Below are 16,829 nucleotides of genomic sequence, written 5' to 3'. Positions count from 1 at the left end.
AAGAAGCAAGAATTATTAAGAGATTTCCCCAATCTAAAGTTAGGAGGCTTGCTTCCAAACCCCACTCCTAAGGAGTCGGGTGAAACGTGATATGAAGCCTTGGAGTGTTCGGTGATAGTGTTTCCTAAGAATAAAGGAAGATCCGTCCCGATTTCAGGTACAACACCCCACCTCCAGAGGGGGACTGGGTATGACACCCATGCTGCGGCACCATCTGTGCAGTGAGGAGCGCACCCCACCGATGCGGAGAAGTTTGGCCCAGCACCCCTGTGAGTTTAACAGACTTTGGACAGGAATTCATGATGGACAGTTATAGCTTGTTGTCTGAATTAAGTGTTTTCGATCCGGTTATGAACAATGTTGACTATCATGTAAATAATAAAGACAATGATGTTAAAATCAAGAAGACATCTCCTGTGATATTTCCGGCACAAAATGAGGAGTTGTTAAAATCTGAAGTTGAACCCGATCACATTGTCTTATTTTCATCTACCAATAAAAAATATTCCTGTTCTTTGGTAATACTGCTGTTAGTATCTTAGCATCTTGATTTATTAATGAAATGGGTGTACAAGCTCCATGGTCAATTAGATCCTTATTTGCTTTTGGAATTAATACGATTAATGAATGCTTCCAAGATATTGGAATTTCTTTCCTTCAATTATTTTATTTAAAAGGGATGTTAATTTAGGTACTAACATTCTTCTCAAAGTTTTATAATACTCCACTCCCAGTCTGTTTATTCCTGGAAAATAATCCTTGAAGAGAGTAAGACAAGTGTGTGAAACAAGTCCTGATTGGAAATCAAGCTTTTATTCAGTCATTCCACTAGCTGCTGTTTTACCATGTAATATATAACATGGTTTACACTAGCTTTCCCTAACCTGGCTCCCTTGACATGATTACAACCACTGACCAATTGCTCCCCGGGGCAGGGCAATCCCTTAAAAAACAGAATTAGACATTTGTTTTAAATTAATGATGCTTTAAAAATTGAAATAGATTTAACCATATTTTAATATTCTAACTGATTGTGATTTTAAATACAGTGGTGCCCCGCATAGCGAGGTTAATCCGTTCCGGATTAACCTTCGCTATGCGGAATCGTCGCTAAACGGGTAGGGAAAATGTATTGAAACGCATTAAACTTAGTTTAATGTGTTCCAATACCTTTCTTACTTACCCGTTCAGCGAGGATTCCAATTGCCAGCAGCCATTTTCGCGCCCTCGCTAAGCGAGGGCCTGGCGTGAAAACGGCTGCCGGCAGCCATTTCCGGGCTTCCGGCAGCCATTTTGGAGCCGCCGAACAGCTGTTCGGTGGCTCCAAAATGGCCGCCGCAATACCCGATCTTCGCAATGCGGGTTTTCCCCATTGCGAAGATCGGGTATGTTTCCGTATAGCGATCCCGAAAAAGGGATCGCTATACAGAAACATCGCTATACGGTGCACTCGTTAAGCGAGGCACCACTGTATATGTACACTTTTTTTAGCTGTTATACATCACCCTGGGTCCCTTCGATGGGAGAAAGTAAGCACATGTATTTCCTCCATTTTGTTTCTCAGCAGTCATTTTCACCTGTTTTGTGTTTGCTCCCATTTTTTAATTAAAATAATTTCACTTATTTCATTTGTATGTTGAGCAACAGGCACATTCAGATCTGCACAGAGAAAGAACTGCACAGGCTGCTTGTTAGTTACTGAGACATGGTTCGAAATTGTGCTGTGGGCTATCAAAGCCCTAAATACCTCTGGTCTAGGATACTTACCACATCTTTGTGTGCCTTCCCTTATGCGTGACCAGACTATCATCAAGACCTTGTTTGTTGTTCCACAAGCAAAGGAACATCCAGATGGCAGGCCATCTGACTGGTGGCATGCACTTTTGGAACATTTTTTTCCCACATGCCTGGGAGGCAAGGATTTTATTCCACTCAAAACACCTGCTCAAAACATACCTGTTTATGCAGACAATCCTTAACTGGTGACAACCATTTTCTGTGTATGTTGTTTCTGGAGGTTTTTAATTGTTATGTATTATCTTTAGAATGGCTCTTAGACCAGGGGTCTCAAACTCAGTTTATGTGGAGGTCGCTGGAGGCAGAGTCTGGGTGAGTCTGGGCCGCATCAGATTTTTCGCCAAGTGGAGCAAGAGCCCGAGGAAGCTGCCCAGGAGTTTCCTTAGCCCGGCTGGGGCTCTGAGGACGAGGAGGAGGAGGAGGGGCATGCGACCCCCTCCGGCTCCTTCTTCACTACCACCACCACCAGCAGGATGAAGAAGCGGAGAAGGGAGGGAGCGCTGGCAACTGCCTAGCAGGGGGGAGGAGGGCATGACATAAAACTTTTTTAAAAACCCCCACAGAATTTGCCTTGCCAAAGGAGACAATCCCCCATCGGTACCTGAAGAGAACGGGGTGGGCCCCCCATAGGTACGTGCACACACACACGGAGGTCTTGCCACCTTCCTCTGAAGGCCCCCCTCAAAAAAAGGCACACTCAGCAGCAGCAGCTACCCCCACCATGACAGAGGAGCAAACTTTGCGAGGTAAGCCCAGGCAGCCTCCAGAGCCGAGGTGGCTGAGGAGGAGGAGGAAGCACTGCTGGGTGCTGAGGTGGCGATTCGCAAAACAGTGATTCCAATGGGGGAATTTCGCTAGACAATGTTTGGTCCCTGCTTCGCAAACTGATTTTCGCTAGATGACGATTCTGACAGTTCCCTCTGCGCTCGCAAACAGGTGTTTTCGGGACCTAAGCTTCGCAAGACAGCGATTTAAACAGCTGATCGGTGGTTCGCAAAGCGGCTTTCCTATGGCCGATCTTCACTAGACAACTACGATTCTTCCCCATTGGAACACATTAAACAGGTTTCAATGCATTCCAATGGGGAAATGCTTTTCGCTAGATAATGATTTCGCTAAACAGCAATTTCAGTGGAACGGATTATCATCGTCTAGCGAGGCACCACTGTATCTCCGATAGCAATAAACTACCAGTAACCACTTCTGATCCAGTTATCTGGTGAGACAGCTACTGAGCTGCAGGACTAACTGAAGGATTTATCACAGTTCTTATTGTGGTGCACAGCATGTTTGGAGAACAGAGCGGGGAAAAATATGGATTTCAATCACAAAATGTCTGAACACCACTAAAATTATTTGCCAAATTCCAAAATGTTCCTCTTAGACCCCGAGTGTGTTCTGACACGGTAGTTCTGGGTTTCATGTGAACAAGCTATCTTGCTAACAATGGATGCTGTTTGCTTACTTCCACATGGCTCTGTCTGCAAGTCGGAGGGGCTGAATAAATGGCAGATGCTCTGTCCAGGTAAGCATGCTGTGTCAACCACAGACTCTAGCTCAGTTTACGAACCACAGATACAGCCACTGTTTGCTTAGCCACTCAGCGCAGGACTGGATGATGTGCATGAGCATGCTGCTTGTAAACAAGAAACCATGATGCCCTTGAAGATTACTTTGTCATCACGTGTGAACTGAGCTGTGGCATTATAGACAATAGGCTTTAACTAAAGATATAGTTTTAGCATTGTATTTTCCCCCGAGTTCTTCTGTTCACAAATCCTCAGTTCTCTAATACAGAGGTTGTCAACCCCTAGTCCGTGGCCTGGTGCTGTTCCGTGGCCTGAGTCAGACTGGGCCACAGATACAGACCTCCCACCCCCCTCAGCACTCCCCTCCCCACAGCTGCTTTGTTCACACACACATGTGCCAGCGCCAGCGTGAGCGCTCCCCCACCCCTTCATGCATACGCCCAAGCGTCCGCGTGAAGGGGTGGGCACGCGGGTGAGCAGGCGTGCAGGCCCTCCTGTGCATGCATGAAGGGGGGGAACACTCACGCTGGCGCTGGCGAGTGCGCACGCATTCCCCCACCGCTTTGCACATGCGCCCAAGAGCGCATGCGCCCAAGAGCGATCGTGCCCCTGCGAGTGCGGGGGGGGGGGCACCTTCCTCAGAGGCTCAGCCGGTCTGTGGTCCCCAAAAGGTTGGGGACTGCTGCTCTAATAGTCTTGGAGGAATTTAAAAGGAAGCTGAGCTTTGCTTGTGGTAAAAACAATTCCACAGGAGCTGTGATCAGAAAGTGGACTCCAACCATCCTGATGCCTCTTTATCAGCAACTCAATGTACTATTTATTACTCTATTGGAGCATTTTGTGCATTTTATAAAAAGACCACTCAGATGTAATACTTTTCCTGTGCATAAAATAATTTCCTTAACAGCAGAAAGTATTTCAGTACAACTGGCAAGTACTAACCTATACGCATATCCATTACAGGGCATTTTTTGTTTCTAATCACCATGGTGTTATGGTTTAATACATGGCAGCTAATGCAGCAATGAAAATTACAGATATATGCAGTTCTTTAAAAACAATTAGGTGTCTGGTGTTGATGTGTCTAAAAAGGTCAGCTTTCTAGAGTAGCAGAATGCTAACGGATGGTGCTTGAAGACACCTCAAAATATTTAAGGCAAGAATAAAAGTGGGAGGAAGCAGGGCTGCCTGCAGGCAGAAGCAGTTTATTAAGAAATGAGGTAGCAAGTTATCACAGCTTTCATAAATAAAGTAAAATTCTTCTACCATCAAAATATCTTTCTGCAACATGGCAGGCAAGTGCTGGCAAGCACAGCAACTTAAGCACATAGGAATTCTGAATGCTTCTGTGGGTTCTCAAACAGTTCACTTGAGGGAGAGGGCACACACATAGTGATGTGGAAAGATCCAGGAAGTAACAAACTCCTCTCACCCCATGGGAAATCCTGTGGCTGTAAGCAGTGTAGGGACCTCGCTGACACTGTCGTAAGCAGGAAGCAGAGAAGAAAACCACAATCGTGTCCTTGTCTATTCCATTGTTGTCAGAATGCACTGGACTTTATGGAAGACAAAGGAAGGTGTCCCTTTTCTCCTCCATTCCTGGGAGGACCTCATCAGATTGTTGTCCTGTTTGATCATATATAAATAAAGCAAGTAGAAAAGTGGCAAACCTAGAGTCTCTTGGCAAGTTCTAGAGCCTGGGCTCTGCCACTCCCTTTCTGGAGTCCTCACCATATGGGCCTCTGAAGTTGTTTTGACCATTAGAAGAGAAATTTCAAAGCCCAGGCCTGTACAGGAGGGTTATGTAAGCAAGAGGAGGAGGAAAAGAATGTCCATTTTGTTGCTTACCTCACAGAGAGAAGTAAGGCACTTTTCCTTCTCAAGCCCTAACACTTTATATTGGGCTTATTTCAGTTAGGGTTTTGCAGTGCAGAAGAAGTTCCTTTGAAATAACAGAACAGAGCTTGGAAAAATTACTTTTTTGGATGATACATCCCGGAATTCCTAGCCTTAGCCATACTGGTTGAGGCTATCTGAGATGTGTAGTAATATTTTCAAGCTCTGTAAGTGCATTTGTTCTATGTAAAGTACCTAGTTTGTCACCGATGACATCAGTATTTTCCCTGCCATCCATATGATGTAAAGCTTGTCTTAGTATGTTCAGTGACAAAGTCTGTGACTCTGCAAGCTAATTTTATTTTATTTCAGTCTGTTCATGGGGATTATATCATAGAATCATTGTAGGGTTGGAAGGGACCTTTGAGGTCTTCTAGTCCAACCCCATGCCCAAGGTAGGAGACCTCATACCATCCCGGACCTCATACCATCCCGAGATGATGGCTGTCCAATCTTTTCTTGAAAACCTCAAGTGATGGGCCAGCCACAACATTGGGAGGGCTACTAAGCTTAATCTATTTTTAACATTAAAAAAAAGATTTCTAGATTTTCTTAGAGAGTAGTACTTTTCAGAGAAATTGCATTTAAAAGCACAGTTTGGATGCAAATCCTAGTAAGCCCTATACTTCTTCAAAACAAGGATGAAAAAGGGAACAGGGAACTTTTCTGCTAACTGGAAGTGTCATAATAGATCTCTGTCAACTAGATGTGGCCAGATACTCCTTGTTCAAGCATTTCTGAATGTCAGTCGCCTTCACAGTCACTTACTGGACAGGAGGTAAGATATTGCAGCATTACATCAGCTAGCGCAAAATGTGTTTAGGTGGTTTTTCTTCTTATAATCCTGGCTTATGGTATGGTATTTAAATAGCTGAGATAAGGAATCCCATATATAAGAGAAGAACTTTGACAGTCATCATATTTTAAATGGGTGGAGGACTATACTAACATGTGTGCAAAGATGTTCCCTCTGAGACATCGAAGGGAAAATCCACCTAGATAAAATTGTTCGTTTCCCCCCCCCTTCTTCTGCAGCTACAGCACATTATAATAATTTTATTTGTACGATCAACAGATCAGATGTGAATAACACAGAACAACTGCATAAGAATAAACAGAGTCAATACAACTATAATATACATTATGTGCAGCAGAGTTTTAGGGAAACAAATTCCATAAATAATTGTTAGGAGCATACCCCTACCCCCAATTCATACATATTCACATATGCATCCATACATGTATATAGAGGATTAAGGCACCATTTCTCTCTTGCAGACTAGTGTTGCTGCACAGAAACTGGCCACTTTAACCGTTACTGATGGACACTGGTCTGCCAGCAGATAACACGTATAGTACTCATCATCTCTTCCAGGGATGCTTTGCAAAATTGGACGAACAAAAGTGTCACGGAAACCAGTGTAGAAGGAGCAATACAAAAGAACATGGCCAACCGTCTCCACATTGAGAACAAGTCAACTGAAAAATGCTCAGTGGTTACTGATATGAGGTTTATTTGAAATATTTATAAAATCACTGCTTTGTAAAGTGATAAACTTGGCTTGGTGAAGGAATTCTGCAACTGGGTGCTGCTACCTAAAATCTGATCTCATTTACTCAGCCACCAAACCTGTAAGATCTCAAACTGCAGACATGTACCTATGGGAGAAAATAGTATTTCTGACAGCCCAGTCCCAAAGGCTGTAGGGCTTTATAGATGAAAATCAGCACTTTGAATTTAGCTCAGAAACAAACCTTAGTCAACCTTACTTCTTTGAGACTTTCTTTGCAACATGTTACACTTCTGTGAGCAGACTTTACAGTGGGGTCTTGACTTAAGAACGGCCCGAGTTAAGAACATTTTGACTTAAGAACCACTCGCACAGGAAAATATTGACTTGACTTACATATTTATTTATTATTTATTTATTTATTGGACGTATATACCGCCCCATAGCGCTACAAGCACTCTCCGGGCGGTTTACAATTTTTAACTATACAGGCTACACATTGCCCCCCCCCAGCAAGCTGGGTACTCATTTTACCGACCTCGGAAGGATGGAAGGCTGAGTCAACCTTGAGCCGGCTACCTGGGATTTGAACCCCAGGTCGTGAGCACAGTTTTAGCTGCAGTACAGCGTTTTAACCACTGCGCCATGAGGCTTCCTTAGATTTGTGTTACAAACTGAAAAAAAAACCACGTGGGAGGCAGGGAAACTGCAAAATTTGAACTTTCAGTTAACTGTTGGCCAGTGAAAAGGGTGCCTGTCTGCTTCCTCACTCCTCCCAGCGTTTAGAGAGTGGATTGGGAGACAGTCTTCAGACTGCCTGGTACTGTACTGCCTGGACTGTATTTTCCCTGCCTTCCCTGAACCTTTCTTGACCTAAGAAAAAAAGAAACCAAGTATGCTCCTCTAGTGGTCGAAGGCGGAATAGCAGCTTCCCATTAGTTTCTATGGAGGGAAAAGAGCAGATACGGATCAAATGGTTTTCAATGCATTCCTATGGGAAATGCAGATTTGACCTGAGAACTTTTTGACTTGAGAACCGCCTTCCAATACGGATTAAGTTCTCAAGTCAAGACCCCACTGTATATGCTCTTGAAGAAGATACTAAATTTAGCATCTGTTGCTTCCTTTTATAACTCCCAAGTTCATGGCACATGGGGGAGGGTCAGAACTGCCACCCAAAAAAGAGAGCATTGAAGATCAAATACCCAAGCACCCAAGTATGGTATAAAGCTGATAGACAGGCCTGTGACTTTCCCACCTTAGCATATCTAAGTAAAAGCTGATGATATTACTAAAACTTATGGGTAAAAGTGGGGATGACATTTTAACATCAGCTTTTCATGTTTGAGTGGGCAGTTCTTGAAAAAAAATTGGTATACTTTTAGTGCAACTGAATTTGAGGAATAAGGAGTGCAGGTGACAACAATATAATTGAGCAACCTCCACTGGAGCAGTTTTTACAGAGGTTACCACATAAGTCTGTTTCTGCACAATAACCAAAAAGAAAAAAGATTAGCACAAGCTGTTGTATCCATGAACGCTACTTTTAGAGCCAATCTTTTGGTCTTAAAGTTGCCATTAGACTCTTTCTTCTCCTACAACCTAGTCACAAATTTTTGATTTGAAATTTGGTCAAATGTATTCAAAACATATTTCTTAATGATTCTCAAATTAATTTTAAATCTGGGCTCTATATTTTCGTTACAATTTCCTAAAAATAGCAAGATTGTTTTAGCTAGATTGAGGCAAAATTTTCTACTTTGTTGTTTCCTTGTTTTATCAGATTTCCACTGATGTTAAAAAAGTTAGCCCCAAGTACAAAGATTCACTTTAGTAACTAAGTAACCAAACTTTACTTATTAAACAACCCAGGACCTTTAATCATTGTGCTGAATGAGGTTATCTTCTAACAAGACACAAATTTCAAGGAGCCAAAAATGATTTACATTGGTCAGAGGATGTCTATGCTCTTCTCCTACTCACTGACAGCCAGCATATTCTATAAAAACTAATTTTTATGTTTGAGAGGTAGATTTGATTTTGTATAGATGGTTGTCAAGATCAGTACAAGCGTCCTCGGTTGCTCCATCTACTGATCATCCAGCACTGTGAATTACAGACTTATGACATCAAGCAGTTTGTTCTTTAACTACTGAGAGTCATAAAACAACACTGGCCTCAATTCAATGTTATTTATACCCAGAGCAGACTTTTTGAAAGTAAATGCTCATCATTGCTTCTATGATATCAGTGGATTTATTATGTTTGGGACTAATACGGGATTCTGCCATATCTTTTAGAATGTTTCCCAGTGAACGGGGCTTCAAGCTTGTGTTAATGCCTCCCAATGAAATTAAAGTGATTGGCTGGTATACATGTAGGATGTGCATATTTTGCTGCCGCCAGCTGACAAGGTGACAGAGTACATCTCGGCGCATTATCACAGAGATGTGCTCCAGCACTATGTGAATTAGTTGCAATCAGCAGCAGGAGGTTTTTGCAACTTTACATGAACACTGGTATGATCCTGGTAATTAAGTTTGGAAAATACCCAAAGCTAATTTCCCCTGGGTTGATCAGCTCACTTGTTTAATCAATGCCTGGGAGCCAAATAAGTTGAGACACAAAAGGAAAGAGATATCCATACTATATTAGGGAATCAATATGAAGAGTATTTTTACTATGACTCAAAAGTAACATCGTGTTTTATGGCTATGAAATAAAACAAAAGGAGGTTGAACGATGACTGAATAGCTCCCTACATTTTATGTTCTTTATATATTTTACAATGGAGACAGCAACCTCCAGAGGCAACGATGTGACACATACTGATGTTGAACATTGGGAGGCTGCACTGGCATCCACTTCCATACAGTAATTCCCACCCCCAAGAAGCCCTCCCATCTAGTGACCCCTCCCAAATTTTTAAAAAGGATGTATTTATCTTATTTATTTCATATATTTTTCATCTTTCATTTCTAGGGATGAGTAGGATTTGAACCCAGGTGCCCTGAGCTGTAATCAGCATTCTAAACCACTACAAATACAAAGTGAGAAGCCCTCCTAAGATAGCAAAATTGCCCCCCTTGCCCCCTAGAGAACACAAGCAGACTTTGCACCAATTAAAAATAAATAAATGGAGGGTGTGTAATTGACAGGTTGGGAGCTGCATTCAGGCTCTGGGACAGGGAGCTGTTTGCAACCCACAGGCTCCATATTGCCCATCCTATTCTACAAAGCCTCAAACACCACACATTAACTTTCTTAACAGGCATTTTTAGAAGTGGGGAAACAATATCAATGACTGTTCTAATGATACAATCAAATTATATACCTTCAAAACTCATGATATATCAGACAAGAAGAAATGCAATGGAAGAAGGGAACACCTGGGCATTTTGGTGAGCATGTACTCAGATCATTATACTGTACGTATGCCAGTTTGTTTGCTCTGCCTTTTCTTTCAAGCTGTCTGTGACTGTGTCACTACTGAAGAAACACCATCCAATCAGCCAGCATGCTAAGATCACATTCACCAGGTAGCTGCAACATCCTGCCAATTGATTAAGGAAGGGGTTTGTTTCAGTGGTTGAGCTCAGCAGCCCAGGTTCATTCACAGACACCTCTAGGTAGGGCTGGAAAAGGCTCCTCTCTGGAACCTCTGAGAACTGCTCTCAGTTGGCACAGACAGGACAGAGCTGCATGGACCAATCTAGGCTGGAATCATGCAGTCCAACTTCCCCTGTTGAATATTACTGTTACTGACAGCAGTTCTAGCTTTGTCATTATAGAACAACAGAAAGTGCTTGTATACTGAAGTTTATGAGAAAAATAACCAGCTCGGAAGCTATTTTTAGACAGATGAATCACTTTGTAGGGTAGTTAGTTAGGCATCCTTCAGTCTTCTTCAGTATACTAGTTCCCTCTAGTGGAAGCAATACAGAAAGGAACATATTGTCTGTTGCAAATCTATGTACATTTTTCAAGAGTGGCATCTCATCTTTCTTTAGAGTTCAGTATATGAGGATCAGCTTGTTCACTGATACACGTTTGTCAGCAGTGCCAGAAGTCACTTTGCTGTTCATGCCACACTTATTTTCATATGGCATATGACTGATTTCAGTGCTGAATAGCTCAGTGGTTTGGCTATCTGGCTGCAGAGCCAGTTGGGAGTTCGATTCCCCACTGTGCTTCCTTGACAGGGGCTGGACTCAATTATCTATAGCAGTAGTCCCCAACCTTGGGCCTCCAGATGTTCTTGGACTACAATTCCCAGAAACCTTCACACCACCTCTGCTGGCCAGGATTTCTGGGAGTTGAAGTCCAAGAACATCTGGAGGCCCAAGGTTGGGGACCATTGATCTATAGGGTTCCTTCCAGCTCTGGAGTTCTAAGAGTATTGTTTTTACTATTATTCAGACTGAGTGTTAAGCTTACAGAGTAAAACTAGCACTACACAGATACACAGACACACGCCGCCCAGAAGCCACTGGTAATGGTGCGGCTAAAAATACTGTAAATAAATAAATAATAAATATAAACAAGCTGCAATTTTAAAGAAGTATGAACAGGGTTTTTTTTTAAAAAGTCTAAGGTGGGAACTTCCCATCCCCACAACAACAACAAAAAACTAAACTAAAAAACAATCAGGACAGAATCGTTTGGCTACAATGGAATTCTTTCTGATTACTAATGAAAAAGCATGAAAACTGGAGGAGGAAGAACAGGATAGAGGAAGCTGGACCCAACAGCTAATTGACTAGAACAATCAACAGGAGTACCCTACACTGCAACATATAGTTGTACACAGATTCCATGTCTCTGAGCAGAGGTTTTTCAATTTACCATTTTGTGCAGGGTGGGGTGGGCGATTTTTATGAAACTTGAGCATGTTATTCCCTGAACATGCTTTAGCTGCAGATTTCTTGCTTTGACAGAGGCTAGACTAGATGACTCTTTGGGTCCATTCGAGCTCTATAGTTCTGCAATCCTATGATTCTACTGACACATGTAAGGGTTTTTTCAGAAGCAGTGACAAGCTGTTTGAACTGTTTATCAGGGTACCTGCAAGCACCATTCACACATGTGTCTCACAAGGAAGTTTCACTCAGTTCAACTGGACTAACACACAGGTAAACGTGTATAGCTTTAAGGGGCTTTACTATAACTGGAGGCATGATACAGCTTGTTCATCAACTTCTCTATTCAGTTTATTTACCAGGATTTCCCAGTAAACTGAACTGAGCCATTTCTAACTGATTTTTCATTTGCTACACTTGAGGGATCCAAGTTACTTATGTGTTACAATTTGTTTCTCCTTTCCATAAATGGCAACTTCTTCCAGGAGGTTTCTGAACATTTTACATATTTAAGCACTTTTGCAGCTTAATGATACAAAGAAATATTGGATTTGAATAATGACTTTGGCTTATAAACTGCCAGAGAAAATGCACATCATTACACAGATTTCCACTTCTTTATTTTACTAAGCTTTAATCAGCAACAAATAGTTGGAACTAGTTAGAACAGGAAGAGTACAGCTTGCTCATCTTTACTATGCTTGACCAATGTCTTTAGGTTCATCAGCTACAAAATTTCTTTAAACAAATAAAGCTGACAACTGAACACATGTTTCTGGCATTAGTGGCCAGTTTACTCTATAAATTAGTGACTTCCAAAAAGTCCTATTATCAACAGTCCTGCTCAGCTCTCGTCAACTCAAGTCTGTGGCTTTCTTAACAAGTAAATTCATCTTGAAATGAATTAGAGAGAGCATATTTGTAAGATTTGATTTTATTGAGCTTCTAATTTTTCCACAAATTAAATCTGTACAATTTTCACAGTGATTCACTCCACCCTAATCCTGGCCTGCATGAAACCTGGCATTTTTCCAAACATGTATTACATTCATTCATTCATTCATTTGATTTTTATGTCTACTCGGGGCAGCTTACATCGATAAAGACACATCAATATAACATGTATAAAATCACAAAGACTTTATATATATATACAGAGAGAGAGAGAGAGAGAGAGAGAGAGATCACTTAATTATTTTAATACATGCAAATGTATGCACTGCTGTACATTTTTTGGTGAACCATTCTTCAAATTCCTGAGGAATATGAATTTCAAGGTCCAAATGCATTTTCGGTTGTGTTTCGGCTGGAAACTGCAAATTGAATTAGTTTCTAAACCCATTCCTACATTGGAAATGGAGCTACTCACCTGAACATAAACAGCACCCTCTACTGCTACTTTTAAATCTGTGCAACCTTTAATGAGAGACAGCTGCTCGTCAGCCTTCAGTGAACCTTTCAGCATTCCTATCTTTTCCAGTTCTTTCAACTGTTCACTGGTAAAGACAAAAAAAAAAGAGTGGTATTATTCATTTCTAGAATTATTACGTTAATCACATAGAACAGTCTTATGCCACAGATTTAAGAAAGCTTTCCTCAGCTATTGCACACGGTGCGTGATAATACACCTAACAGAGTAACTGAAGCTTGGAAAAATGTTTGAACAATAACTCTCAGAATTTCCTAGCAACACTGGCCAGCAGTTTCTAAAGGGTGTAACACACACACACACTGAAATTAACATTGCAAGCTCTGAGAATAAGGTGCCATCCAGCGTATCTCTTACTCTCTGGTATCAAGCTTTGACAAAGTGTCAAGTTTCAAAGGTTAGGTTAAAATCTTCTATACAGTATATTGATGTTCTAGTTGCATTAGGGAGCACTTTGCTGATAATAAACTTATGTGACTGCAAATGCAGGCACTTTTCTACAGCAAAGAACAGAACCAGAAAAACAAGTTATGATCAAAAATGTCTGAAAAAAAATGAGAAGCTTTAAATCCCAAGGACCTGGTCTAGCACCAGATTTCTAGAAACTCAGTGACTATACACCTGAATCCGCCACCACCGCTAGTCTTCTGACGCATAATTTTTTTTATTTAACCACACATTAGTTGAATCAGAAGGTTCCACAATGTAGTGCAATAGCATCAAATCCACAGTCAAAGTATAAACACTTCAATGACAAATGCACAGCATGTATCTGTCCAAGCAATGGTGGTGACTGAAAATGGTAAGGCATATGCTACCAAAAGACCCCATTATGACCCACCCCATTTCACTAGCTTATATCAACAGTAAGCTAAATCCAGGAGGTTTCCCTGCCTCACCTTGTATAACCTCAGTATCAGAATGTATTATTATCAATGAATAGTGACTGGAGGTGAAGCTATTTAAAATACTGGAAGCTATTGTACATAACTGAGTTTTAGTCACTTTTGTATACTCACAAGCAAGGTATTTATGTAACTGGGCTATACTTTACATGCTTAGCTGGAAACTTGTTTAACATTGACCTGTCCAATTTGAATAAATAAAATGACCACTTTAGTGGTCTCCCGCTGTATGCCCCTCTCATTTCTGGAATGTGACCCTGACAACACTCCCAAACTAAAATTAGGTTCTTGGACCAAAACAATCTCCTAGCTTTGCTTTAACCTATACAGTCAGGCTATAAAAACTTGTGCTTAAGAGACATAAAAGAATGAACTCACTCACAACTTGTGCTCACAATGCAGAATTTCATTAGAGATGTGTCAGTTCAGGTTTCAGTGGCAGCTAGGAGTGCATCTGAATAGTGAAAACTGGTGTATCAGCTGCACCCATTCTTGAAAATGCCTCACTTGGCTACAGTGACACATGTCCTACTTACATCCCATTTGGATCACTGTCACATGCTCTATGTGGAACTGCCTTTGAAGACAGTTCAGAAACTTCAGCCGGTTCAAAATGCTGCAGCCAGACTTCACTGCCTGCCAGTCCATTCCGAGCCCAATTCAAAGTTCTGGTTATGAGCCATAAAGCCCTCTATGGCTAGGTTCAGGCTATTTGAAGAGCTATATCTCCCCATATAATACCTCTGTTTCTGAGATCTTTAGGGGGAAGGCCTTCTCTGAGTTCCAACATCATTGCAGGCACATTTGGTAAGGACCCAAGAGAGAGCATTTTTAGAGGATGCTCCCAGTGAATGGGATTCCCTGCCTCATGAAGCTATGTTGCCCCCCTTTTTAGAGTCCTTCTCTTAGAAAGCTTCCCTTTTAAAGTTGAATTTTAATCTCTAAACCTTGCAAGACTGTATTTTTTTAGAAAGGGTTGCAGCATATTTTATTGATATTATTTTTTAAAAAATAACTGCTTAAAAACATAAGCATTTAAATACATAATGTCAAATTTCTACTTTGATCTACAAGGGGAAAAAACACCCACTGCACTGGTGTTACTGGGGAAAAAGGAAGCTGGTGGTAATCATTGTGTCATATGCACAAATATCAGCACAGTGCAAACAGTCATATGGAAAAATGATATCTGAAATGCATCAGCAGTCTGGGTAATCAGATCAGATTACTGTCCTTTCCTTCAAAATGTTCTCCATTGACAGATAATGGAATTCTCCTATAATCCTCCCTTTCAAAAACAGGACATTCCAAATAATGAATGTTAATGAGACGGGTGTTAATGAGAAGGGACGTGGTGGCGCTGCGGGCTAAACCGCAGAAGTCTTTGTGTGCTGCAGGGTCAGAAGACCAGCAGTCGTAAGATCGAATCTATGTGACGGAGTGAGCTCCCGTCGCTTTGTCCCAGCTCCTTGCCAACCTAGCAGTTTGAAAGCATGTAAATGCGAGTAGATAAATAGGTACCATCTCGGTGGTGTTACATACAGCACTGATGTTACCTGTCTGTCATGGGTTTGGAGGGAAAGTTCCATCCTATGGGGAGTGGAAGGCGGGACATCAGGAGGAGGGGCTGTACTGTATAAATATGTGATGCCTGTGTGGTGAAAGACACACACTGGAGGAGACACTGAGAGACACTGGGTTGTGACGGAGCAGCAGCTGGGAAGAAGAAGCTGTTGTGGGAGTCTGTGTGTCAGACAGGGTACTACTGTGTGTCAGAGTACCAACCTGATAGGTTCAGGTGTCTGTTGGTTAGCCAGAACTGATAGGTTCAGGGTCTGTGCTTTAAGTAAAGGTTCTGTGTGAACCAAACTGTGTGTATGTATGAGTGAAATAAGCCACGTTACTTTATCTATTCACCTGATTGTTTTATTTACCCTGTTTGTATTTAAAATAAACCTTATTCTTTTTATTGTTTGAAAATCCATCCCTGGTCTGTGTGACTTCTTATAGGGAATGGTTGGTGGCAGCTTAGTGAAACTGTGTGACAGATCCCAGTAGGTCTGGGTTTGTCACATTGATTGGTGTCCAGCGTGTGGGATACGACTGGTCCAGTTGTCCAGCGGTCCAGCAAAGCCTTGGCAAGTGTGCCCAGAGCAAGGGGGGTCTAGTCAGGGACAGTCTGAGGCGCGTAGGTAATCTTCTAGGTGTACCTCACGGGGAGGTGCGCTAGTAGAAGAACGTGCCAACTGGGGAGACTTAGATTAAGGTGCTCTGAGGCAGCCTAGTTTTGGCGGGAAAAAGCTGAGGCAAAACTGCATAGCAACAGCGAGCTAGCTTGCCAGCTGAGAGGCCCAGCAGAGGGGGGTAGGCTCTGACTCGATACTGTTGCAAGTAGTGCTGAAGAACAGCAGCAATCTCTAGGGAAAGCTGGTTCTGAGGCAAGAAGGAAAAAAGTGGTCGTTTTATTTTGAGGCTTGACTTTTTAAAGCAGCCTGTTCTGAGGGGGGATTATGCCCTTGACTCGAAGCCAGATGGCAGAAATGAGTGATGTGAAAGACCCCCAGATTGACCAAGGTTCTGAGGATGAATTTGGCTCAGTGCAGGGTGACAGCACAGGAGAGCAGAACCCAGAACTTAGAAAATTGCTCATAGCCCAACAGCATGAACTGAGGATGAGGCAATTTGAAGTGGAGGAAAGGTTAGAGAGAGAAAAAATAGAAGAAAGGGAAAGGGAGAAACAGCGGCAATTTGAATTAGAGAGAGAGAGATTGGAAAGAGAAGAAAGATTAGAGAGAGAGAAAATTGCTCTGGAAAAAGAAAGGATGGCGTATGAATTAAGAAAACTGGAAATGATGAACCAGAATAATAATAACAATAGGGATTCTGAGGGAGGCCAACTGTCT

At 42.0% G+C, this 16,829-nt stretch overlaps 1 protein-coding gene across 1 annotated transcript in view; it reads right to left on the bottom strand.

The window, feature by feature from the left end:
• CRYL1 (crystallin lambda 1) overlaps positions 1-16,829 on the bottom strand; it is a 60,557-nt gene that overhangs the window by 27,007 nt on the left and 16,721 nt on the right. Inside the window, exon 3 of the mRNA XM_020802022.3 lies at positions 12,962-13,088. Within this exon, the coding sequence (XP_020657681.3) occupies positions 12,962-13,088 (127 nt within the window). The remainder of the gene's footprint in view (positions 1-12,961; positions 13,089-16,829) is intronic.

This window comes from Pogona vitticeps, chromosome 3 (assembly GCF_051106095.1).
Source record: "Pogona vitticeps strain Pit_001003342236 chromosome 3, PviZW2.1, whole genome shotgun sequence".
In the NCBI taxonomy this organism is placed as follows: Eukaryota; Metazoa; Chordata; class Lepidosauria; order Squamata; family Agamidae; genus Pogona; species Pogona vitticeps.
The sequence above is the reverse complement of the archived record's forward strand: the minus strand, read 5'-3'. Positions and strand labels throughout refer to the sequence as shown.